Source organism: Archocentrus centrarchus, chromosome 2, assembly GCF_007364275.1.
Source record: "Archocentrus centrarchus isolate MPI-CPG fArcCen1 chromosome 2, fArcCen1, whole genome shotgun sequence".
NCBI classification, from domain to species: Eukaryota; Metazoa; Chordata; class Actinopteri; order Cichliformes; family Cichlidae; genus Archocentrus; species Archocentrus centrarchus.
Genome location: NC_044347.1, coordinates 27,072,275 through 27,098,003, shown reverse-complemented (window position 1 = coordinate 27,098,003; position 25,729 = coordinate 27,072,275). Strand labels below are relative to the sequence as shown.

The 25,729-nt window shown below is 40.0% G+C and overlaps 2 protein-coding genes across 3 annotated transcripts in view; both read left to right on the top strand.

The window, feature by feature from the left end:
* Window positions 1–10,417, top strand: part of LOC115799167 (collagen alpha-1(XXVIII) chain-like) — a 45,668-nt gene extending 35,251 nt beyond the window's left edge. Inside the window, exons 27-37 of one of the 2 annotated variants that reach the window (XM_030756197.1) lie at window positions 2,103–2,171; window positions 2,315–2,383; window positions 2,478–2,558; window positions 2,755–2,790; window positions 2,872–2,908; window positions 3,066–3,623; window positions 5,739–6,025; window positions 6,112–6,343; window positions 8,778–8,972; window positions 9,137–9,144; window positions 9,289–10,417. In XM_030756197.1, coding sequence (XP_030612057.1) covers window positions 2,103–2,171; window positions 2,315–2,383; window positions 2,478–2,558; window positions 2,755–2,790; window positions 2,872–2,908; window positions 3,066–3,623; window positions 5,739–6,025; window positions 6,112–6,343; window positions 8,778–8,972; window positions 9,137–9,144 — 1,572 coding nt within the window. In that variant the 3' untranslated portion in view covers window positions 9,289–10,417. Of the gene's footprint in view, window positions 1–2,102; window positions 2,172–2,314; window positions 2,384–2,477; window positions 2,559–2,754; window positions 2,791–2,871; window positions 2,909–3,065; window positions 3,624–5,738; window positions 6,026–6,111; window positions 6,344–8,777; window positions 8,992–9,136 lie in introns of both variants that reach the window. The other variant, XM_030756190.1, reaches the window with a different exon arrangement.
* Window positions 10,418–14,041: 3,624 nt separating this feature from the next.
* On the top strand, window positions 14,042–22,547 carry LOC115795057 (kelch-like protein 41b). The gene is made up of 6 exons (XM_030750829.1): window positions 14,042–15,249; window positions 16,489–16,646; window positions 17,035–17,142; window positions 19,131–19,316; window positions 21,896–22,042; window positions 22,146–22,547. The coding sequence occupies exons 1-6, from the start codon at window positions 14,140–14,142 to the stop codon at window positions 22,255–22,257; spliced, it is 1,821 nt and encodes a 606-aa protein (XP_030606689.1). The 5' UTR covers window positions 14,042–14,139; the 3' UTR covers window positions 22,258–22,547.
* Window positions 22,548–25,729: the final 3,182 nt, after the last annotated feature.

The following is a 25,729-nucleotide window of genomic DNA, read 5'->3' as shown; positions in this document are numbered from 1 at the left end:
AAGCTTTGGGGTGAACAGAATTGAATCAGACTTATTTTTGATCCCTGAGGAGAGGCAGTGGCTGGCTCAATTACTGGCTGCTCAGCGTGCACTAACGAGACCATGGGTTTAGATCTTTACTGAAAATTAATGGGCATAGGTCGGGGACGATACTGAGCAATAGTACCAGGGTTGTTGCACCGTAAGCATTTCTGTTCTATTTTTGGTTTAACTGTGCTTTGTTCAAACATTGACTGCAGTGACTTAAACTGCTGTGCTAAAAAAAGACATTCGAGCCTGCTGCTGTTTTAACAGCTCTGTCATGCCAAGAACTCTGGGGACTGTATTGGCTCCTGTACTACTCTGTCACAGGCTACATTAACCCGAGCCACATTACACTGACAAATGAGCATTACTTCCTTAATCAAAATCCTCATCCCATCCAATGGCCTCTTCACAAACCTCTAATAGTAACACTGTAGGGTTGCCTCACCACTTCCTTCAAATGTCACCACAACAATCCGTCCATTACAGTACCTGCTCAACAAACTGGTCTCTTAGTAACATCTCTGAGTTTGGGGTCAGTGTCTAGAATAGAATTCATTAGTGCATGAGAAAACTATCTAAGCGATTCCCCTTCCTGTTGCCTATGCTAAAGCACATCTGAAGTGCAACAAAAGCCTTCCTGCCACCATATAGTGATCTTAAAATTTCAGTATAGTCTGGAGAATCCTGATGTCCTTAAAACTTTGGGCACCTCCTTTCATGTGGAACACGCACAGTCTTATCAATCCTGGAAGCTGAAGCAGAGGGGCTAGAACAGAATTTCTCTAGCCCATCAGGATCTTGAGTTATGTAACTATGCCAATAAATGCCAATTGCCAAACTCGACGTCAGTGATTTTATTAGAAAAGTACACCATGGATATACAACTGGTGAAAAAAAGACACAGATACCAAAATCAATCATATGAGGAATCTCAAACTAATACAGTCCACAATTAGTCTGCTTGAACGTTCAAAAGTGTGACAAACACTTGCTCTTGTGCTTCACGGAAGTTTCACGCTGTAGAAAACAGCAGTAGTCACCCATCATGTTTGCGTTATAGCGCCCCTGGTACCTGGTCTCCATCTCAGAGGTATCTTGATGGAACCTTTCACCATGCTCATCACTCACATCACCCAAACTGGGTGGAAAGAAGTCAAGATGAGAGTGAAGGAAGTGAATCTTAAGTGACATTCTGCAACCCATGCGTTTGAATGATATGAGCACATCATCAACTAGTTGTTCATAGTTTGTGGTTGCCCAAGAAATTCTGTACCACCTGAACAAAGGACTCCCGTGCTCTTAGTTCAAGGGGTCTGAGCTTAGATGGAAAGTCTTTGTCTCTAATAAGCTCATGGACTTGGGGTCCATCAGAGACCCCAGCTTTAAGCTTGGCATCACTTTGGACCTGCCCAGAAACACTATTCCATCACTTGATGTAGCACTAAAACTTTGTTTTTATCTATTGACAGATCAAAGAAGTCATTATAAGAAATTGCAAATTTCTAGCATTGTTGATCCTCAATATTGGCAGGTAAACTTTAGTTGATTGAATTTTAATGACCATATTTGGATTCAGCACCTCAAAATCACCCAAATTATTGCTAAATTCTGTTCAATTTCAAAATTAGAAAATCTTAGCACACTCTGCATTTGCGTGAGGAGCGCTAGTACAGCCACACATTAGCTACATATTGAAATGTGCATGACTCAAGAACTTGAAGTTCTACAGAAATTCTGATTATAGATTTGGAATCCGCATTCCTGAAATGCCTTATATCAGGTATTTTTCTCCAGGTAGCAAAATTAATTCTTATTATAGTTTTGCAGTTTTGAGTTTTATATATTTTCTGAGAAATTCCAGGTTGGTTTATTTATATTTATATTCTAAGGTTTTAGTTGTAGTTTTCTAAGTCACGCTCTTAGTTATAATTTATTTGCACCTAATTCCTTGACAGTCTGCATTTCTGTGTCATATTAGTCTTTCTTGTTTTGTTTTGCTAGCTCTTGTGTCATGTGCATTGTGTCTCCTTGTAGCATCTTCCCTCATGGGTGTGTGTTGCTCAATTGATTTGTAGGGTAACCCTGGGAGACCTGGTCCATCTGGGCCAACAGGTCCACAAGGGCAAGGAGTTCAAGGGCCAAAGGTAGGCTGTGATTTATTGTCCTTTATAGAAACTCATGTATCTATAAACTCTATTTAGAAGGCCTATTGCACTTGGTTAAACTACCTAAATCTGTAAGTGTGTGTCACAAGCTGTAACACAGTTGTGTTCTGTGTTTGATTCAGGGTGAACAGGGGGCCCAGGGTGTAGTAGGACCAAGAGGAATACCTGGAGAAGGCTTTCCTGGAGCTAAAGTTAGTCACCATGTTGCCTGGGACTGTTGAATGTGGGGTTGCAAGCATTTACGATTCTTTGATCGCTGACATTTTGCAATGTGATGTGTAACAGGGTGACCGAGGCTTGACAGGGGACAGGGGACTGAAGGGGATCAAAGGAGATATGGGAGATCCTGGAACTCCAGGGCAACCTGTGAGTGATGCCAATGATTCTTTTATATCTCCATTTGTTGCGTTCTGTTCTGTGACTGCTGTTAGGAGGGCTTGAAACTTCTTAAGTAGCCTGCTTTGCTGCTTGATATCACTTATTTAAGCCAATATTTGTCCAACTAATGAAACTGGAAGATTTACAGAAACTTAACGTCTTCTCTTTTTCTTTTTCATCCCAGGGCCGAGCAGGTGTCAAAGGTGAAGCAGGCCTCACTGTGAGTGTCATGTTTTCATATCCTTTTTTTGCTTCTTGTGATTATTTATATGCTGATCTTGTGTTGGTGTATTTGTTTCAGAGAGAAGACATCATTCGATTGATCAAAGAGATCTGTGGTAAAGTATCATTTGATCTTTTTTGCAAAACAGCACAAATGTGACAATTTAGTTTCTCGGTCTAAGCAGCTGCATCACATTATCTCTAAATCATTGCATCCAATATCAAAGTGACATTTTAGCCATGATCTCATATGTTGATGTGATGTGATTCTAGGATGTGGGATCAAGTGTAAGGAGAGGCCTATGGAGCTGGTGTTTGTCATTGACAGTTCAGAGAGTGTGGGGCCGGAGAACTTTGAAATCATCAAGGACTTTGTAAATGCATTAGTGGACCGGGTAACGGTGGGCCGCAACGCCACCAGGATTGGCCTGGTCCTCTACAGCCTGGAGGTGAGAACTGTGTTCAACTTGGCCCGCTATGTCACCAAACAGGATGTCAAGCAGGCCATCAGAAGCATCCCATATATGGGAGAGGGCACCTACACTGGTACAGCTATCCGCAAGGCTACACAGGAGGTCTTTTATACTTCACGTTTGGGAGTAAGCAAAGTGGCCATTGTGATTACTGATGGGCAGACCGACAAGCGAGAGTCAGTGAAGCTGGATATAGCTGTGCGAGAAGCACATGCTGCCAATATCGAGATGTTTGCTCTGGGGATTGTGAACACCTCCGACCCGACACAGACTGAGTTCCTGAAAGAGCTGAATCTAATCGCCTCCGATCCAGACACAGAGCACATGTTCCTCATTGATGACTTCAACACCCTGCCGGGTAAGAGGTGTTTTTGTTTACTTGATATTCATGGAGACCCTAAAGCATCACATGGAAGAAAATAAAAATGAATATAAAACCAAATTTATTTAGTTATTTATAGGTTCATACTAAGATAATGACAATGCAGTTTAAAAATAAGCTTGTTCATTGTCACAAGAAATATTCAGTTCAATTCAGTTATATAGCATCAAATCACAACAACAGTCACCTTAAGGCACTTTATATTGTAAAGCCCCCTAGAGAGAAAACCCCATGAGCAAGCACTTGGTGACAGCAGGAAGGAAACAAACCGCGCTCAGGGAGGGGAGGGGCAGCCATCTGGTTGGTCACTTTGAGCAGAAGTTCTGATACAGCAAATACGAGCACTCTTCTAATTGTATCCAGCTAAGCTACAAGAAACCCTTTCAACCGTCTTTTGCTCCCTTCCAAAACCTATCAGTTAACTTGTCCACTAAACTGATTACGTCACTCAGAGTAAATAACTGCGCGCAACACCCACATTGGGATTTTACAGGACACGCCTAAAAGAATAGCTAACAGATAACAATTAGGTACAATCTATATTGGTTACTTGTTTAGCCCATGTTTCTGTGCCGCCTATAGTTTAATTTACTTTTTTATAATCTACTGACATGATAGTCACAGATATAGTCACCATTACTTTATTTGGGCAGAATAACTTTGCTGTGGCATCAAAGCCCATGAATGTTATGGTTTTCCACTCTTAGCCAGTTTGTGCTTAGCTAATCTATGGCGAGCCATAATTTAGCAATGGATGATGTCATATACTGCTGTGAGTGGTAGAATTTTTAAAAATAATGGGTTGTGGAGAAACAATGTATCTCATGTCACACTTTTAAGCAAATACATCTTCAGTCATAATTGTCAAGAGCTTAGCCGACAGCAGTCAGCTACTGTGATGTTAAACGATATTAGCCAGTTCAGTGAAGCTGTAGATTTGCACGTTACTGGAGCAAAAGTAGGTATTATTCTCGTGAATTTTGTGATGCTTATTTTGACTATGAAGGGAAATGGCTTTTGTTTTAATTGTTATTCAAGCAATGTACATGTATTTCACATGAAACTACTAACTTGTGGCATTCTAAACCTGTGTTGCCAGCAGGGAAGTTGATAAGTGCCCACTAGTGGGCAAACACTGCAATGTCAACAGTCATAAGATGGTGCAGGGAGTTATTTTCCATCTCTTCTTAACTTTTAACATTTTTATTTATCAAGCACTAAACAAAAAAAATTATTATTGTTAAGGTTATTATTTTTCATAGTTTGTAGCATAAATTCAAGGGTCATATTTACAGTTGCTATAATTGTATCATTAATGTGCCTAACATTCATGGAATGGTAAATGGACTGGTTCTTATATAACCCTTTTCTGCTCTACTTGAGCACTTAAAGCACTTTATACAACATGCCTCATTCCCCCATTCACACCAATTCGTACAAGCACCTTTTCCAGCAACATTCATGACCTTCTCTAATCATTAAAGTAACAAAATATGGCAAAAGATTGCCCAGTAACAATGAACATGCATCGTATAAATTAATTTTACACATGGGCAAAACAAAGCTAGGCTATTTGTTGTAGGACTTAAGGCTTCAAGTACAATTTTTAACTCTCAAATACACTCTTCCTCTGGGCTAGTTCACCCAAATTAAAAATCTAAATCTATTGATGACCTACCCTCAGTCTCATTCAAGCTTTTGAAAATTGGCAACTACAGTTTAGTGGTGTAATATTTAGCAGGTTCTGTATTCAACAAGTGTATTAACAAACCAGAACCTGCTAATTAGCGCCAAAGGCAAAGCACTGGCATGGTTGGTAGGGATGTTGTTCATTTTTCAAGTTTTATCTGTTCATGGCACTAAATGAAGAGCATAAGCAATTATTAGTATTCCACTTCTGCGTAGGACCTACATTATACGTTTGTTTGTGTGCCAAATTTATGCAAGTCTATCCAATATTTTTGTGACCTTTCACAGATAATTATCTCTAAAGAATTCTCTCAGGATGCATCTGGGCAGCCTTTAGCAATAACATAGTAATTTGGTACGTACTTTTTCCTAGTTCCTAACTTCTGTGTCTTTGTGTCTCAGCCCTGGAATCCAAGTTGGTCAGTCAGTTCTGTGAAGATGAGAATGGAGCCTTGATATATAACAGAATAACTAATGGCTACAATGGCTATGGAAATAATGGCTACAATGGCAACAAGAATATCATTAACGGGAAGTATGCCACTGGCGGCTTTGGGTACAGGCCTGTGACCCAGCCGGAAATACAGAATGGACGACAGACTGGCATCAATACTGGCACCAGCACACAAAGCCATGGAGGACAAGGAGAGACCACCCAGCATGGCAGCAAAGGGTCCAGCACAGTACATGTACTGAATGAAAGAAGAATACATATTTATAAGTACTTTACACAAGGATCATTGTAACAGCTGTTTTCTGGTTTTATCTCCAACAGGGAGGAGGCGTGCAGCATGTGTTCCCAGGAACTACAAACTGGGGAAGGGAGCGTGGGGACACATTTACCCAAAACACCTCCGACAGAAATCATCTCGCTCCTACCAGGGAACACTCTTCCAGTAGTCAAGGCTCCTCTTCGTCTTCATCATCTTCATCCACAAACATAGCGACAGCATCCTCAGGTGTTTCTGTACAGTATGTACCTGTACCAAGGCCAGCTCTTCCCAAAGGTAAAGTCCAATATTCTGCTCTATTTTTCTAATTTTCTTATGAGAATAATTCTCTTTATTGTGGAGTTACAAAATAAAAAAATAAAAAAAAACACTGCAGACCACACCCGTCAAAAGAAGACTGTTACTTCAAAAATCACATATATTTGGCAGCATGGCTGTGATCTGGGACCTTCCTGACATTCTACAGGCATATGTGGAAAGGCAGAGGCAGAGAGAGCCAGAGGCAGGAAAAGCAGTAGCAAGACCCCCATACAGGAGGGTCTCTAGGCTTTACACAAACCTAGAGACTGGTCAGCAATCCACTGTCAACCTCCAGTTGCTAGGAACAAAATCTGCATTCCTAAACCTGTTGGTGAGTGGTTGCTGGAGGTTGCTGGCTGTCACTAGGTGAAATTGGCCACAAAGATCTATCTAGTCGTGCAGCATCCCTCTTTGCAACTGATTTCACATAGCGACAGCCAGAAATTCCAGCAATCACCAACTTTTTCCAAGCAGCCAGTGGTTGCCAAGGAGTTGCAGACTAGTCTCTAGTTCTGAGTGACTGGGGTCCTACAGTGGATTTATGCTTCTGTGATGTAGATATGTCAACACCACAGAACCCTTCGGAGTCCTGTGGTCTCCACAGAAATGTAACTACACATTGACATCGATGCAGCCCACACAGGTATAAATGCTGTCAAAGGTGTCGGCCACTTGTATAGGCTATGTCATAAGCGCTACATAGATTCAACTCAGAAGTCTAGATTCTACTTTAGTGGTTAAGTTACCTGAGTGGGATGGAGTTCCACAGTAATTTTAATGTAAGCTAAATATTCAACATATTATTGTCCTTGCAACTGATTGTACAGTGGTTTTAAAAAGGCACAGGTCCAGTATACCAGTTGTCTGAGACAAGTATAAGGATCATTTATAAAATTAAAAGTGTATGCTGCTCTGTTGGTATTACTAAACCTTTTCCAAGGCTAAATCCAACTTCCTTAATTAACCTACTAACAAGTAAAGCATTTGTGTCACCCAGCAATTAGAGGCTGATTTTGAAAACAAAAAAAATATTAAGAATTTGGTGCATCATCACTTTGTAGCCGTGTTAGGAAGGAGCCTGAGGGTGAAAAAAAAAAAGAGAACTGCAATCAAGACAAGCACAGCTTGATAGATGAGAACAGAAATACCTCACTGCCCTGCGTCAGAACGCTCACGGCCACCTTTTACAGATCTCTTGTTATTGCCTGTCCCGTACTGCAGTTCCCCAAGGCAAGCAGATTTGAAAGTGTCGAGATTCTTTCAACTCCACGAATGTGTGACTGTTCTCCCAGGTGTTACAACCACTGCAGAATATTTACAATGTTGAGCTAAACGGTAGCAGCATGTTAGCTAGCTAGTTGACATGTTAAAATGATGTCATGCTACGGCTGAAGAATTATTTCTGAATTTACAGCGCTGTTATAATAATGAGAGTAGGAAATACCTTTAAATTCTTGAACTTTTTTTTTATAATTTTGGACATAAATATGAAAACCAATGACAGCCAAGTTTTCAAAGTTACAGAAATTAGGCCAGTGGACCTAAAATCATAGGCCACCCATGGATAGGTATCGTTAGGCTAAAGAATCATTGACACTGCAGCTCTGTGGGTGATGTTACAGGGTAACACAACAGTAATATAGCAAGTAGTGTAAAAAATTACTTTATAAATTAGCAAAGTGACATTTTTTTACAGTAAATAATAATGTGTAACAAATTATTTTTGAGTAATGATCCCAACACTGATTGATATCAGCAACTGGAATGGATAATAAAGTGCTATGATAGCAGATAAGTACTAAAATCCATACCTGTCCAGTGTGGGAGGAGTATATTTCAGTACAAGACACCTTGGGCCACACTGCCATGCATTGTGTTGTGTGCATGTGAACCTCTGGACAAAAGCACAGTAGCGTCTCAAGTGTCCGACAAATAATTTTCTGTCAGTGCTTAAATGTTTTATGCCGTTCCCCTCATATAATAAATTCACCTTTACACTGCTAGTGCCCTGCTTTATTTTTCTCTGTCCAGTGTTGATGGCAGAGGGTGTCTATAAGGGATAGTGACAACAGGAGGTTAAGTGAATAGTCGGACAACTCAGGTTTGAGATGGCTGCAAATGTGCCTTGATGACACCTGACGGAGTAGATGACGCTCCATTGAAGCTCCAGTCCGGTGTGCTTTGAGTACAGGCTGCAGAAAGGGAACGGCCTTCGTTGATGTGGCCTTTCTGCTGTGTGTGCAGCGAGGGGAAGAACGGGGAAGCCAATTATTTTTGACGCAGTGTGGCTGATTTTGTGGAACCTGCTCCTTTCTGACAGCGCGGTGAAGAAACAGAGCAGGAAGGGCCACTCTGAGGTTAGATTAGGTGGGATCGAGTTCTCACGTTCATATGACATCTTTTCCTACAGAGACCGTTCCCTTGGACCCCCGCTGCGGCTTGATTCTGGACCAAGGCACGTGCAGGGACTACAGCATCCGCTGGTACTATGACAAACAGGCGAATGCATGCGCCCAGTTCTGGTATGGAGGCTGCAATGGCAACAAGAACCGCTTTGACACGGAGGAGGAGTGCAAGAGGACATGTGTGGAAGCCAGATCCACCGGTACACTCTCATGATTCATGTCAGCCACATTTTTGTCTTTTATCTCTTTTACACCTAGCCCCCTTTTTTTTTCCATTTCCTTGACTGAAATATTGAGGCCACGTCACTCTGATTTGATCCAAATGTTTGGGATATTGACTTCCTCATACATTTTCTCTTTCCAGGTGGCTGAGTAAGGGCATCTGTCACACATCTGCCTACACTTCAAGGAGGGGCAGCTATGACCTGCTATTTTTCACAGGGTTATGTGAAGTTTTTGCATAATTCACAGGCATATACATGTACACTGATGTTCTGTATCACCTCCACATTTCAGCTCCTGTCTTTGTGCCCCCTCCTCCAGGACCTCTTGTAATTACAGTGGAAAAAAAGAAAGAAAAAAAGAACGTAGCGTGGATAGAAAACAGGAGATCCTCCGTCTCTTCTCAGGAATACAGATGAGCACTGGCTCATAGTGTGTTAGAGATCCTGAAGAACTGACACACTCTCAGATCATTTTTTCATACATAGCCTGAGTGCTGCAAATGTAGTGAAAAGATGGACTAATGCCCCCAGTGCCTCCTGACTTACCATGTGTTTCATTCCTTACTCAATCACTCTGAGGTCTACAAGTGCATATTCACAATAGAGATGAAGCTTGTCATCATTTATATCAATCAAATATATTTTTTTCTTTTTATATATATGAACAATGACTTTGTGGAATCATTTTCAGCATTTGAATGTGTTTTTTTTTTTCTTAGAATTACTGAATGAAAAATGTGATGTTTACACTGTTTCACTTCATAAGCAGTAATACTAATGGAGATACATGCACACACTGCCCACACACTGCCCTCTACTGGGTAACCAGTGTTGATGTCACTGCCGGTGCTACAGTTCAGCCAGACCTGATGTCTGCTGTATGAGCAGAAATCAGCTATACTGACTGCATTCATGCATACTGTACTGTGTGCTACATGGCCAGCATTTAATGCCAAACATTTTTTAATAAATCTGCTCTAAAATAATATGTGAAAAAGCCTTGTTGTATAAATATGATTTGGGGTATAGGGGGTAGGATATTGCAATTTTAATAGTACCTAAAATAAAGCTGACATTTATTCTTTCCATATTTTTGTATTTTATTTAACCCTTTCTTCTTAAATGAATTATATTAAAAGAGGCCAAACTGCCTGTGTACAAAAGCTCCACCTGGGCTTTTGATGATGTAGAGGAGCAACAAGAATCAAAAGTTAGCATCACACTATGCACTGAGTGTTTCTCCTTCATTCACCTCTTTTCACTCTCTTTCACCACCCTGCATTTAATCAGTATTAATCTCTTACTCTCCTCCACAGTGTGTCTTTTGTCCTGTCTCACCCATATCACCCCCAACCGGTAGCAGCAGATGACTGCCCCTCCCTGAGCCTGGTTCTGCTGGAGGTTTCTTCCTGTTAAAAGGGAGTTTTTCCTTCCCACTGCTGCCAAGTGCTCGCTCATAGGGGGTCGTTTGATCATTGGGTTTTCTCTGTATTTTTGTAGGGTCTTTGCCTTGCAACTTAAAGCACCTTGAGGTGGCTGTTGTTAGGATTCGGCACTATATAAATAAAATTGATTTGAATTGAATCACGTGTTGCTATTTGTTGTGTTTATTAAGATTTTGAGGTGAAACATATATCTGAGAATTTTTATAGTTTGTCAAGGCTCTTACTATGAACCAGGCTCCCTGAGCCTGGTTCTGCAGGAGGGTTCTTCCTGTTAAAAGGGAGTTTTTCCTTCCCACTGCTGCCAAGTGCTCGCTCATAGGGGGTCGTTTGATCATTGGGTTTTCTCTGTATTTTTGTAGGGTCTTTGCCTTGCAACTTAAAGCACCTTGAGGTGGCTGTTGTTAGGATTCGGCACTATATAAATAAAATTGATTTGAATTGAATCACGTGTTGCTATTTGTTGTGTTTATTAAGATTTTGAGGTGAAACATCTGAGAATTTTTATAGTTTGTCAAGGCTCTTACTATGAACCAGGCTCCCTGAGCCTGGTTCTGCAGGAGGGTTCTTCCTGTTAAAAGGGAGTTTTTCCTTCCCACTGCTGCCAAGTGCTCGCTCATAGGGGGTCGTTTGATCATTGGGTTTTCTCTGTATTTTTGTAGGGTCTTTGCCTTGCAACTTAAAGCACCTTGAGGTGGCTGTTGTTAGGATTCGGCACTATATAAATAAAATTGATTTGAATTGAATCACGTGTTGCTATTTGTTGTGTTTATTAAGATTTTGAGGTGAAACATCTGAGAATTTTTATAGTTTGTCAAGGCTCTTACTATGAACCAGGCTCCCTGAGCCTGGTTCTGCAGGAGGGTTCTTCCTGTTAAAAGGGAGTTTTTCCTTCCCACTGTCACAAAAACACTTCTAGTTGTATGAAAGTCTCTGTGACCCCAGTAAACACTTTCTCAATGACTTTATGGGCTCCATCGCTAGTGTTAGGTCATATTAAATGCAACATGAAATTCAATCTTTAAATAATAGTACTCATCAGTTAGAAAAATTATTGGTCAGAAGAAGTCAGAAGGAGTTGTTAGGCATTGGTCAGAAAGGAGAATAGACCAGGTAATTAGCCAAGGAGTCTGTGGTGTCCTGCAGTTTCACAGTCAGCTCCACCCCACTCTCTGGATGTCTTGTTGGAAAGCCCTGTAACCATTTCTATTTGTGCTTGAGGCATGCCAGTAGTGTCGCAATGATCAGAAAAAAAAACTTCTGCATCAGCATTGGTGCAGAATCTAAATAGAAGTTCAAACATGAAGCAAAGTGATTACAGATTTTTTTTCAGTTTTTAAATTTTTTTCAGGTCTCAGCTTTTCAAGCTGCTGCAACGCTGTCCCCTCTGTGAGCTGATGTGTCTTCTTATGTCCTCTGTAGTGGTCACAGAAAAAGTTAAATTGAAAGATACTTTCAGGGGTACATAACTTGCATAATTGTCCAGTCATGTGTTCAACCTGGACGTGCTGCGCGTGCCAGCTTACAAAATTTGAGAGGTGCATGACGAACCAGAACAACACCAAAGTGCAGTGTGTGCCGGCAGTTGTGATGTCACTTTTGGGTGCCATTCAAACATTCAGCATTCAACAACAGCAAGCATAGACTAGGTGTAAGATGGCAACAGTGAAAATGAACAGTGACTTCACTAATTAATGAGTGACTTCACAGTGGCAAAGTCCGTCTTTTATGAACCAGATAATTAGCCGAGGAGGATAAGGGGCCAGCCAGAGTGAAATCTAATTTCATTTTGCTGCACTTTCTCAAACAATATTTTTATACAGTCCCTGAATACCCTGGACAAATGGCCCACATAAATGCAATTTTCAATATGGTCTAAGTTTGCATAATTAACCTCCTGTGGCTTTAGGGAAGTGGCAGAGTCAGCGTTCTTCTTCTCCTTAAATTACGTTAGACGCTCCTCGACAAGTGGCATAGTCTGATCTATCTTTAGTGCTGCACACGGGAGAAATGTTACCTAACTCCACACACTCCTCACTTTATCAGGCCACAGAAATAAGACTTGACAATATAAGCTCGCATTGATTCAGACACATCAGTATTGGCCTCCTTTAATTGCCATTTTAAGATGTTTTCAGTAAATTGTGTGCCTGCCAACAGATGGACACCATTCATCCTCAAGACCAAAGAAATCGAATAAATCTTTTCATTTTGAAATGATCTTAGTAACTGAAGAGTGTTTTAATAACAGCACAGTAACACACACACACCACTAAGCAGCTGAACAATAACACAGAAAGGGCTGAGCGATGCTCTTTGGTGGAAAGAACTCCTTTTCTGTGTGGCTCTCACCTGTTTTTCTGTGCACGGCTACCGTGCACAAACTTTACGGGCCCAATTATAGCACAATGGTCCTCATGCAAGAACCACTCATATGAATGGATTGTAGGAGTAATTTACAAGAAACTGCCACATTAGCTTAATATTTTCCCATATTTTTAGTTTTCTCTTAGGCACAAATACAATTTACAAATGGCCCATTTGTGTTGGAGTATTAGTCTGTAATCCATTAGCGAATGTATCTCATGAATTGAGTTTGTTTCGTTTCTTTGAAACAATTTTCACTTTGGAAAATTTTTACATCGTGTTGATATTACTCTGGTTGACTTTGCAGGTCAGATATTAGTATAATTAATGAATCCATAGAGTGCTGATACTGTCATTAGTTAAACTGATGGTTGATGCTGTTGCACAACACAAAAAATATAATGCAAATGAGGAGTAAACATTAAATAAATATGATATCATGAATTATTTGAGCACCTTTTGATAGATCAATAGAATCAAGACATCATCAACAGAATATGCTATATTTTATCATTTTTTCAAATACTTTTTAATGCAAAACACCCGTAATTTGCTGTTTTCTGGGTTAAGTTTAGGGGGTTAGAACTAAGCTTTGTTCGCTTTTATTTTATTGTCGTATATAACTTGATTATTTTTGGTAATTTTAAATTTTTATTATAGTAATTAAACAAAGATAATAACAACTTTTGATGAATCTTTAAATTTCTGGTCCAGCTGTGCCACTTGTGACAATAATTTATAATTTCTTTTATATTATCTGTGAAATATAAAAAAACATATAATGCAATGTAATGGAAACTGGATTATATGTCAGTAAAAGAGGAAATCACTGGCTATGGTTGCTGAATAAGACTGAATACATCAGTGAACAATGTGTCTAACTTCAAGACGGTGCACATATTTTGGAATATGACAACGATTGCTGTAAACTTTCTCCAAATCTCCAGTTTAGGGAAAGCTATTTGTGGGATTTGACAGCATTGTCTCCACTGTTACTAACCCCATGACACTCTAGGAGCTGAATCATGGTGGCATATCCCCAGGCAGGGCAGCCAGTTGCTTCTTTCAGTCTGTGACAGCAGCTGCTCAGCCCTGGCCTGTGGTGCACTATGATTTGGCCTAGTTAGATTCCACAGGAGCTGAAGCAGTCAGGGGGCAGATGGAACTATATTTAGAGTGGGGCAGGATTAAATTGCAGGGTCTTCACACCAGGAGCCTTTTCTTTGCTCTGCCTTTTCCACGCAGCACTGACTGCCAAAAAGACTTGTGGCCACTATCTCTTTCCTCTTTCTACCAACTCCTTTGTTCACCAACTGTTTCCCTCCTGATACACCATGGACCCAAATGCCATCAAGGAGGAGCTGCGCCTGTTTCAGAGCACCCTGCTCCAGGACGGCCTGAAAGAGCTGCTGAATGAGAACAAGTTTGTGGACTGTACCCTGAAGGTAGGCGACCGTAGCTTCCCCTGCCATCGGCTGATCATGGCTGCCTGCAGCCCTTACTTCAGGGAGATCTTCTTTACTGAAGATGGAAAGGAGGTGGAGAACACCAAAGAGGTGGTCCTTGAGGATGTTAACCCCTCCATCCTGGACATGATCATCCAGTACCTCTACTCAGCCGAAATTGATCTCACTGATGACAATGTTCAGGATATCATTGCTGTGGCAAACAGATTCCAGATTCCTTCTGTCTTCACAGTGTGTGTCAACTATCTTCAGAAGAAGCTATCTTTGAGTAACTGCATGGCCATTTTTAGGATGGGCCTGGTTCTCAGCTGCCCCAGGCTTGCCGTTGCTGCACGCAACTACATTGCCGACCGCTTTGAACTCCTTTACAAGGATGAAGAATTCCTCAAACTCGCAGCCCATGAACTATTTGCCATTATCGGTGGAGACTCATTGAATGTAGAGAAAGAGGAACTGGTTTTCGAAGCCGTCATGGCCTGGGTCCGCCATGACAGGGAGAAACGCCTCAAAGTCCTGAAGGATGCTTTCAACTGCATCCGCTTTCGCCTCCTACCGGAGAAATACTTTAAAGAGAGAGTAGAGACTGAAGAGATCATCAAGGCTGACCCAGAGCTTCAGAAGATGATCCAGGTCATCAGGGATGCTTTCAAGGGTAAACTGCCAGAGAAATCCAAGAAGGAGGGGGAGGAGGGGGCGGACAAGGAAGGAGGCGAAGAGGAGGACAATCCATTCCCTGGCTTCCTGAATGACACCCGCAGACATGGCATGTATGCACGAGACTTCATCCTGATGATCAATGACACGGCAGCAGTGGGATATGATGTCACTGAGAACGAGTGCTTCCTGGCTGCCATGTCAGAGCAGGTGCCACGTAACCATGTTAGCCTGGTGACAAAGAAGAACCAGCTCTACATCATTGGAGGACTGTTTGTCGATGAGGAAAACAAGGATGTTCCTCTGCAATGTTATGTGTATTTGGTAAGGAAGTTTTCCTGTCATTAGACATTTTATCACTTCTATCTAGTAAGTAACACCCCTGGCAACTTCCAGTTCCTAAAAAAAAATGTGCATTCCCTGACTGAGTGGTGAATAGTTGCAGGAGGTTAGTGGCTGTTGCTGCCAATAAGTTTCAAAAACTACAACTTTTACATTGAAGGAAAATGGTCTCATTTTCTGGCACACATCACAATTTTCACAGTTTCAATAACATTTAGCAAGAAGCAGACAAGATGTGTCTTCTATACCAACCAAAGCCATTCAAATTAGCATCACAAACCTCTTTGTGACCATTTTTCACTAGCAACAGCCAGGAACCAAACCAGTTGGAGAATATACATTTTTCCCTGGCAACCAACTGGTCTCTAAGTTGGCCATTTGCCAAGAAGCCACTATCAGTCAACAGGCAGATAGAGCTAAAAAACTATATTTAACTGATGCAAAGATACATATTTTATAATTTCTTAGAAAGATTTATATTTGCTTTTATGTTGAAAATTGTACGATGTTTGATAACACTCTGTTTAACAGATATTAAATACAATGCTAAAGCCATGAGAAGGTTAGCTTAGCCAGAGACATTATATAAGCTAGCAATGCAGAAAGCTGTTGGCTTAGTTTATTAAAAAGTCTAAAAGCAGGGAAAACAGATATAAAGGTTTTTTATAAATATTAAATAGACATACAATATAAATGGGATTCAGTGGGTTATATCATGTGACCTAGTTAGCTTTAGGGATTCTGGTGGGGTTTTTTTGCTTTGTTTTTGTTACTTTCTAGATTAGATTAGATTAGATTAAATTAGATTAAACTTTATTAATCCCTTGTGGAGGGTTCCGTCAGTGAAATTAAAGTCCCAGTAGTACTTTTACATTATACGCACAGGGAAATACAGGGAAATATAGTTATTTCTAGCACTAATTTTAAATTTAATAGGTTAAAGTAACAGCAGTATCCATCTTACTTATTCACTTAGTATTACATTGCATTACAGGTTTCTTTATCAGGTTATATTTATGCTAAACTGTCTTTTGGAATTCATTTTAATTTGTGATCCAAACTATACAAGAATATAGAGAAAATATAACTCAAAGTTATTGTTTTTAGCACATGATAAAAAAAAAAGGCTGCAACATAGTTTTCTATAAATTCTCTTGTCAAGAGTTAGTGGGTGGTAAAGTGTGCATTCTCTGCCCTTGTTTCTTGTTTCTCCAACCCCAGTTGGATCCACTCAGCTCAGACTGGATCGCCATGCCCCCAATGCCTTCTCCAAGATGCCTCTTCAACATCGGAGAGAACGAGAACCTGCTGTTTGCTGTGGCTGGAAAAGACCTCCAGACCAATGAATCACTTGATAGCGTGATGTGCTATGACACCGAGTCAGTAGTGTTTCTTCTTTGATCCACACCTTACCCATTTCTCACTAAACATCTCAGATTTAGTTTTTTGTTTTGTTTTTTTAGGTGATAATGAACTAAAGTGATTTACCTGCATTTCTTTCTTTGAAAGAAAGATTTTTAAAAACAAAATCATAGCGTTGAATTTAAATAATCATGTTAGATCTCAACTTTTTGCTCCTGTTCTGGCTGTTTTTTCAGCTCTTTAGTAGTAGCTTTTTTTTTTTTCTTGTATTTATTTTTGGAATATTTAAGTTATTGACATTACATAACTATTAAAAACATCCCAAGCAAAGCAGAAGTAGAAAAACTGAAGGGATGAAAACAACACTTGGTGACTTCAGTTGTTTACAAATATCACATTATTCAGGAAAATGAAGTGGAGCGAGACCAAAAAACTTCCTCTGAAGATCCATGGCCATGCAGTTGTCTCCCACAAGGGGATGATCTACAGCATTGGAGGAAAGACAGATGACAAGTGAGTAAAGGAGCATATATATATGTGTGTGTGTGTGTGTGTGTGTGTGTGTGTGTGTGTGTGTGTGTGTGTGTGTGTGTGTGTGTGTGTGTGTGTGTGTGTGTGTGTGTGTGTGTGTGTGTGTGTGAATGTTACTTGTTCTTATGCTTTGTGGGGACTTAAATCTGAATGCTCATTAATGGGGACCTAAATGCGCCAAATGGAGATCATTTTACATGTTAAAATTTAGCCTTGGGATAAGGTTTAGAATTAAAAATAGGTTCTGTATTCTGTTGTGATAATTAAGTTTTAGAATAAGGGAGTTTATAGGCATTGCATTAAGCCAATGAGAGTCCCCACAGAGATAGGAGAAGAAACATAAGGGTGTGTAATCTTAGTTGCAGCTGTCTGTGGTCTATCATCCTACCAGCCCTGCAGGCCTGCATGGCACTCCACAGACAACAATTATACTGCTTCAATCCATGATTCTAATATGCTGCAGTCATGGAAAATACCAACCCCGTGCATCTCCTGTCACAGTCAGCCTACAAGCTGTGTTGTTTTTCTCTGCCTGAGGTTGCAGCCCTCAACAGAACATGTGCTCTGCTGTTCCAGCTGCAAAACTGACACACTGTGCTTTCAAAGAAAATGAAGGTCTAGAAACTTTAGGCTTTAAAGCTGTAATAAGACACTCAGTCAACTCTAATTTCAGCTGTCAGTGAAACAGGCTGCTAATTATCAAATGTAAACAGGTGTGCTTCCCCTGCATTAAATTTCAGCTAGGGCTGAAGGGGAAAAGAAAGTGTGAAGAGAAAATCAGGCCATTAAGTTAAAGTGGTTCCCTTATAGTACCGCATATGCAAAAACAGAGAGACACAGTGACTGTTCCAAAAATTGATCAATAAATAAAATATAAGCAAACAATAAATAAAAGCCCTCCTCCAGGCCCACAACCCACAGGAGGCGCCATAGGGGTTGAGTGCATTGTGTATCAGGTGGCGGTCAAGGGTGGAGGAAGCGTGGAGGAAGGGTGGGCCAGACCCCTGCTGTCGAGGCTGGCAATTGGGACATGTAACATCACCTCTCTGGTGGGGAAGGAGCCTGAGCTAGTGCGTGAGGTTGAGAGATACTGGCTAGATTTACCCCGGATCATCTCAATTAGCCAACCAGTCTCCTGAAGAGGGGCTGGACTCTGAACATATTGATTCACATTGAGTTTCCTTTTTAGACGGATAGCTACATCCATCTTTGAATGTATACAGTGAAAAACCAAATATTTTCTAGTCCACAGAAATTAAACTGGTTTGAGTTCTAATGCAAGTCTCACAGGTTAATTACTGGGTAATTACTATTAGCTTCTCAAGTATATACAGTTCTTTAAAAATCTTCAAAGTTAAAAGGTAACTCAAACTGCCATTGGTGTATCAATGAAGATGATAGCTACACTTTTATAACAACAATGTAACACTGTAATACTGTTTTCAACAGTGGCTCTGCAAATGTTTTAATGAGTACAGTAGGTAAATTGAATCAACTTGTTTGTTCGGTCTTTTGATTAACAATCAATGTCAACTTGACTTTGTCTATTTGACAGAAAAAAATAAAAATAAAAACAAAACAGTGTAATTAAGTCTGAATTTAAAATCTAAATGACTCTGGGGGAAACCAGAAGGAACATACATGTGCCTAAATAAAGTATATAGCACAATAAAGTATAAAGCACAATCTGGCCAAATGAGAGAACAAATTGAGCAGTCTTGATAACTGGCAATAGGAATAAGCAATTAAACCTGGCAATTATCTCTTTACGCTTTTACAAGTTGTGTCCCTCTCTCTTAAAAATTGTCTGTCTCTGGATGTTTGTATATATTGTTTTTATATTATTATTTTTAATCACTCCTGTTCTGCTCTTTCTCCAAATGACTTCCTGTTGATCATCATTTGCCTGATGTTTGAGATCTTTTGATACTGAAAGTCCCACAGTTGTATTCTTCCCTTAATCTCCACAGCAAAGCCCTCAACAAGATGTTTGCGTATAACCACAAACAGTCAGAGTGGAGGGAGCTGGCAGCCATGAAAACTCCCAGAGCCATGTTTGGAGCAGTCATCCACAATGGCAAGATCATAGTAGTTGGTGGAGTCAACGAGGAAGGCCTCACCGACACATGTGAAGCCTATGACTTTGCAACGAACAAGTATGAATCTGTTTGCAACTTTGATTTTAGATGAGGGCAATTCATTTTGCATTTTGCAAACATTTACAGGAGTTTTTTCTTTTCTTTTCTTTTTTTAACATCAACCTCAAAGTATTGCATGTACACTCACTGGTATCTTTATTAGGTATGCTTATTCAACAGCTTGTTAGTGCATAAATCTAATCAGCCAAACACATGGCAGCAACTCAATGCATTTAGGCATGCTGACATGGTAAAGCCAGCCTGTTGAAATTCAAACTGAGCATCAGAATGGGGATGAAAGGTGATTTAAGTGAGCAAGGCATGCTTGTTGGTGCCATATGGGCTGGTCTGAGTAGTTTAGAAACTGCAGATCTACTAAAGGTTTCACACAGCCATCTCTAGGGTTTACAGAGAATAGTCCTAAAAAGCATCCCGTAAGCGGCAGTTCTCTGGGTGAAAATGTCTTGTTGATATCAGAGCTACAGAACCTAGGTATCTTCTGCTTTCAACAGTATAACTCACCATATCACAGATATCCAGTCATTTCAAACTGGTTTCTTAAACATGACAATCAGTTCACTGTGCTCAAATGGCCTCTAGAGTCCCCAGATCTCAGTCCAGTGTGGGGATGTGGTAGAATAGAAGATTTGCATGATGGATATGCATCTGCAGCAACTGTATGATGCTTTCATGTCAATATGGACCAGACTCTCTGAGGAATGTTTCCAGTGCCTTGTTGAATCTGTGCCACAAAAGCACAGATTAAAGCAGTTCTGAAGGCAATAGGGGATGCAGTCTGGTACTACAAGGTGTCGTTAGTAAAGTGGCCAATGAGTATATAAAACAGCAATATGAACATATTCAGTCAACAGACTGGAAAATAATAAGAGGAAGGATTTTATTTTTTCAAAGCCTGTTTCAATTTCATAATGGCATTTTTCATAATGCTGTGCTTTTATCATATATCACATTTTAATTCATCTCATGCCCCAATACTCCCTGTCAGCGTGCTAGGCTGCTAGCTAGCCAGATAACCAAATCTTTTAGGTAGCATGCTCACAAAGAAAAACTGGCTCTTTGTGCTCAAGTCTCTAAAAGCTTCAGCTAGCTGTAGTTACTTGGATAAATATTGAAAGCTGTCAATTTGAATACAATTCAAAGCTAAATTGATAGAACCATTCACACAGATTACAGTATCAGTTTAGTTTTTGAAAATTGAACCAGGGGTTCACATTCTAGAGCGATTTGAATCCAGAAAATTTGGGGGCAAGTCATTAATACATTTTAATGGTTAAAAAAAAACTGTGATTTTATTCTAAGATTTTAAAGTAAAACATAGTACATCTTCAAATAGGTTTTCAGTCACTTTCTTAGCAATTGCACAAATACCTATCAGATTTGGGATTACAATTACATTATGACCCTGGCATTAGCACTGAACCTTGACCTTTAACCTTCAAGGTCACATGGTCATGACTGTGAAAATTAGATCATGTTCGAAATATAGCAAGTTGTATATCTAAATGAAGGGAATCTGACAAAGATTATGAATCTGCAGAGGAAAAAGGCTGGTGTCTTCATCATGTTCTTGAAAAGAAAATTAAAATTGAAATATTTATCATATTTGTATTATTTATATTTCATATACCTTTAATGTATTTATTATTAATATTTAATATATTTATTAAAAATTATATTTTAGTTTTTTTTTTATTAATCTGATTTATTATAAATTGTATATTTGGGGTAAAAACAATGAAATAAGTTCATGCATTAATCAAAAATAATAAAACAATTTTTGGGAGGTGATTCATGGTACCTCGCAAATGTCACTCGGCAGTGGCGATGCATGGGAAACTGCCAGGCGTGGTCTAATTATTGTTTCAAACTTCATAGTTTTGTGATTAAGGGACCAAATAATCGATATAGAGGGCTTTCTTGGTGGTATGGGGTGCAAGATAATGGGTTAAAATTCACCTTTCTTGGCAAAAATATAACTTTTTTTTAGAGAAATTGGATGTGAACCGGACAAACTTTGGGGGAGTCCCCAGACGGCGGCGAATGAAAATGATGGGGGTTTTTTAGCGTTTAGCACAGAGCAAGTCAACACGAGTCACCAGTGCTCCTTACGGTGTCGTAACGCACTGCTGGCGTGTGCAATCCAAGTACCTACTAGCTGGCTCCTCAGTTCTGCCCTAGCTAGTTAGCCAGCTGGATAGGATTAAAAGCAGCATTAGTAACATTAAAACATCAATAGATTGATCTTAATGTGAATTATTTATATGCAGAAGCAACCTCTAAGTTGATTTAGATTTGCTATGGCACTGTTGTAGCTAGTAGCTTGCTAGTGTAAAAGGCAGAACGTATGTAACACTGAGATGAAAATCTCTCCAATTAAGCACAAATATAAATACGTTATATTAACAGTTTGATCTGGGTCATTTCCTTGTTTATAATTAACATTTTCAATTCTTAAAAAAAAATTACTGATGATTTCAGTTCTCTGCGCCAAAAAAAAAACCACACACACAAAAAGAAAGACAAAAGTGAAAGCTCAGACTTATTCCCAACCTTCTCCTAATGTTGTATCTCTGCAGGTGGGAGCCCTTCACAGAGTTTCCTCAGGAGAGAAGCTCTGTCAACCTAGTGAGCAATAGTGGCTCCCTTTATGCTGTGGGTGGCTTTGCTATGGTTCAGATGGAGAACAAGGAGGTGGCTCCCACGGAGGTCACTGACGTCTGGCAGTAAGTCTTAAGTTATGGGACCCAGATTTACAGAGTTTTTTTTTAATATAAATATTGTTGTTTGGCTTGTGTGGAAAAATGACTCAACTCTCATACTTGTTAGGTATGAGGACGACAAGAAGCAGTGGAGCGGTATGCTGAGGGAGATGCGTTACGCCGCTGGTTCCTCCTGTGTTTCTATGCGCCTCAATGCTTCAAGGATGCCTAAACTGTAGACACAACCATTTTTTTCTTTCTTAGCCCCCCGGCATCAACACCTTCTGACACGCTCTTGTCCTCAGGCGAGCTGCCCTCAGGGCACCTAATCCTCTCTACTCAGATTTCTGTGCGTCAAGTTGATCTTTGACATTAATTTTTCTCTGAACTAAGCTGATTTTTATCTCTACAATAAACACTTACTTCTGCTGCCACTTCAAAGACTGCACCATCCCGACAGTGTGATTTCTAAAACTCTGTTTACATCATTTCTAGCTTCCCTTTTGTAAAATAAACATTTGTAAACTTCTTTTGCTGCTTCTAACTGTGTGTGTGATGTCTAGAAGACTGACATTACAGAGAACATCAGCACGTCCAGGGCCGCCAGGGGAGAAAAGATGAAGATTTGTAGATGCTTTATACTTTGAGGTAAACAAGGAAATGGAACCGGCTTAGTGGCGGGTGTAGCCTTGACACTCAATAACCTTTAAACACAGGACAAATATTCATGTGCATGTCAAGATGACGGTGATCAGCTACACTGGACAAGTGATAACAGCAGTCAAACATAATATGAAAACTGTAGGTATATTTTTACAGCTTACCCTGACAGCCAATGAGATATATTCACACTGAAAAGTAACAGTGTATATGTTTTTATACTTACATTATAAAGAGTGCCACAAAAGAGAAATTGCACAAGATTTAAATCAATATTTCAGTGTGGTCTGCAGCTGATGACTACATGAGGTGGGAAGATGTGTAAACACAGTTGCAATCATTAATGCTTAAAATGAATAATTAACAGAGTCAAGCAACTTATTTATAAGTACTGAAATGCAGTGAGGTGAAAAAGCATTTGGCCATTTCCTTATTTTTTTTTCTTTTTCCTTTTTTTTTTTTGCATATTTGTCAGACTTACATATTTCAAATCATCCAAAATATTATTAGACAAAGATACAAAATGATACAAAATGCAGGTTTTAAAGAAAGATTTAATTTATTAATGGAAAACTCATCCAAACCTGCCTGGCCCTGTGTGAAAAAGTAATTGCCCCCTAAATGTAGAACTACAAACAATGATGATAATGATAATGATAACTGACACTGAGTCTTTCACATCTCTGTGGAGGAATTTTTGGCCCACTCTTCTTCACAGAATTGTTTTAATTCAGCCATATTGGAGAGTTTTCAAGCATGAATGGCCTGTTTAAGGTCAAAGGATTTCAATCAGATTTAAGCCCAGACTTTGACTAGGCCACTCCCAAACCTTAATTTTCTTTTGAGCCATTCAGAGATGAACTTGTTGGTGTGTTTCTGATCATTGTCCTCATGGTTCCATCAATTACAGCAAATAGTCCAAGTCCTGACGCAACAAAGCAGCCCCGGACTACCACCGCTGGAACCTTTCCCAGCTGCCATAGCGTGGGAGGCAGGGTACGCCCTGGACAGGTCACCAGTCTGTTGCAGGGCTAACACAGAGAGACAGACAACCATTCACACTTACATTCACATCTATGGGCAATTCAGAATTAACACAAAACCACAGTCTTCTTGATGTGAGGCGACAGTGCTAACCACTGTGCCACCATGATGCCTGACTTTGGTTGCCTCAATCAATAAATAAATGTACAACTCAATGCATTTAGGTATGTAGAAATGGTCAAGACAACTTCTGAAGATTTACTGTAAGTAACTTTGAACACAGCATGGTTGTTTGCATAGACAGGCTGGTCTGAGAATTTCAGAAACTGCTTATGTGCTGGGATTTTCCCACGGACCCATCTCTAGGGTTTATAGAGAATGGTCTGAAAAAGAGAAAACATCCAGTGAGCAGTAGTTCTCTGGGCAAAAATGCGTTATTGATGCCCTGTTGGCTCAAATAACCATGTGTAATATATCCAGTAAGCTTGCAGAAGAGCATCTCTGAATGCACAACACAGCAAAACCTTGAAGAAGATGGGCTACAGCAGCAGAAGACACAGTGGGTGCCACTCCTGCCAGATAACGGAGGCTATAATTTGCACTTTCTTTTGTCACTACTGGACAATAGAAGATCAGAAACATGTTGCCCGGGCTGATGAGCCGTGATTTCTCCTACATTCAGATTGTAGGGTAAGAACTTAGCATAAACGATATCCTGCCTTGTATCAGCAGTTCAGGCTGCTGCTGATGGATTGGGGAATATTTTCTTGACCCAGTTTGAGCACTTTAGTATGAACTGAGCATTGTTTAAACACCACAGCCTACCTGAGTATTGTTGCGCATCCCTTTATCACCAGTGTGCCCATCTTTTAATGCCTGCTTCAAGCACGATAACGTGCACTGTGATAAAGCTTGTACATGGTGATCTTTTTGGAGTGATCATCTGCCAAAAAAGTGAGATAACAAACAAAATGAAAAATGGTAACAGCTTTAACGAACATGACACCCCAACGGCCACAACCCAAGTCTCAAAAGATGAGGACATCGCTGAATGGAAGGGTCTGAGGATTTCAGCAGTGCGGAGATATTCTGGTTATTTAAAGCTTGACAAAGAAGATGCACCGCAAACTGTGTCGAAAGCTTGTCTCCACAAAGGCAGGCGGCACCATGAATCATTTTTACCACCTGAAGCAGTGCCATCCTTGCAGAGCACACTGCTGACCATTTAATTGCACAGTTGCAGCTAATTAAAGTAACTGACCCTCATCAGCAACTCCCAGGCCATAAACTCCATATATGAGCCTCACAACCCACTTTATTGAGACAGAACCGCACTTCTTGTGCCTTAAAAAATATGTTTATTTATTTATTGCCCTGGAGCATACAAGTGGACCACAACTGAGTGAATATGTCAGTTTTGTTCTTTGTTTGCATTTGAAGACAATTAAGTGTTTGTCTACTTATTAATTAGTAAATTAGTAAAGTTAGAAAACAGTGATGCATTTTGTCCTGTCTCACCCTTTTGTGTGACCCTTTTGATTGAAACTGACTGTTGAATTTGTGGAACTTTATATTAATGGGAAATAAATACTTTAAAGTAAAATTATATACTAGATGTGAGGTCTGAAATAGAATAACAAGGTAACACACTGTTATAACTAAGTGTTCATTTCCCGCTTCTAAACTTCCTTGTTACTTTAATCACAAACCAAGGTAGGTCTGCAGGTGCTACATTTTGCACGACAGGGTCACGCCGAGGTAATCACATGCCTGTTTCAAGAAATAATTAAGACATCAATGAGACTGAACTCAATAATAAAAGTCTTGAGTTCATTCTCGTAAAGGAAGCACTGGACTGTTTTCTTCATGAAGAAGCAATGAATGTGTTGCTAGAGCTCCCACATTCCACTCCCCCACCTGAAACCTAAGCTACATGGATAAATTGACCCTTAAGCTTTATCAGCTCAGATCCATTGAGCTTTATCAGCTCAAGCGTGACACCAGGAAGAATGTGCACAGAGCTGAAGCACACAAACCTGGAAATATTCTGGACTTTCCCGCCTGCGG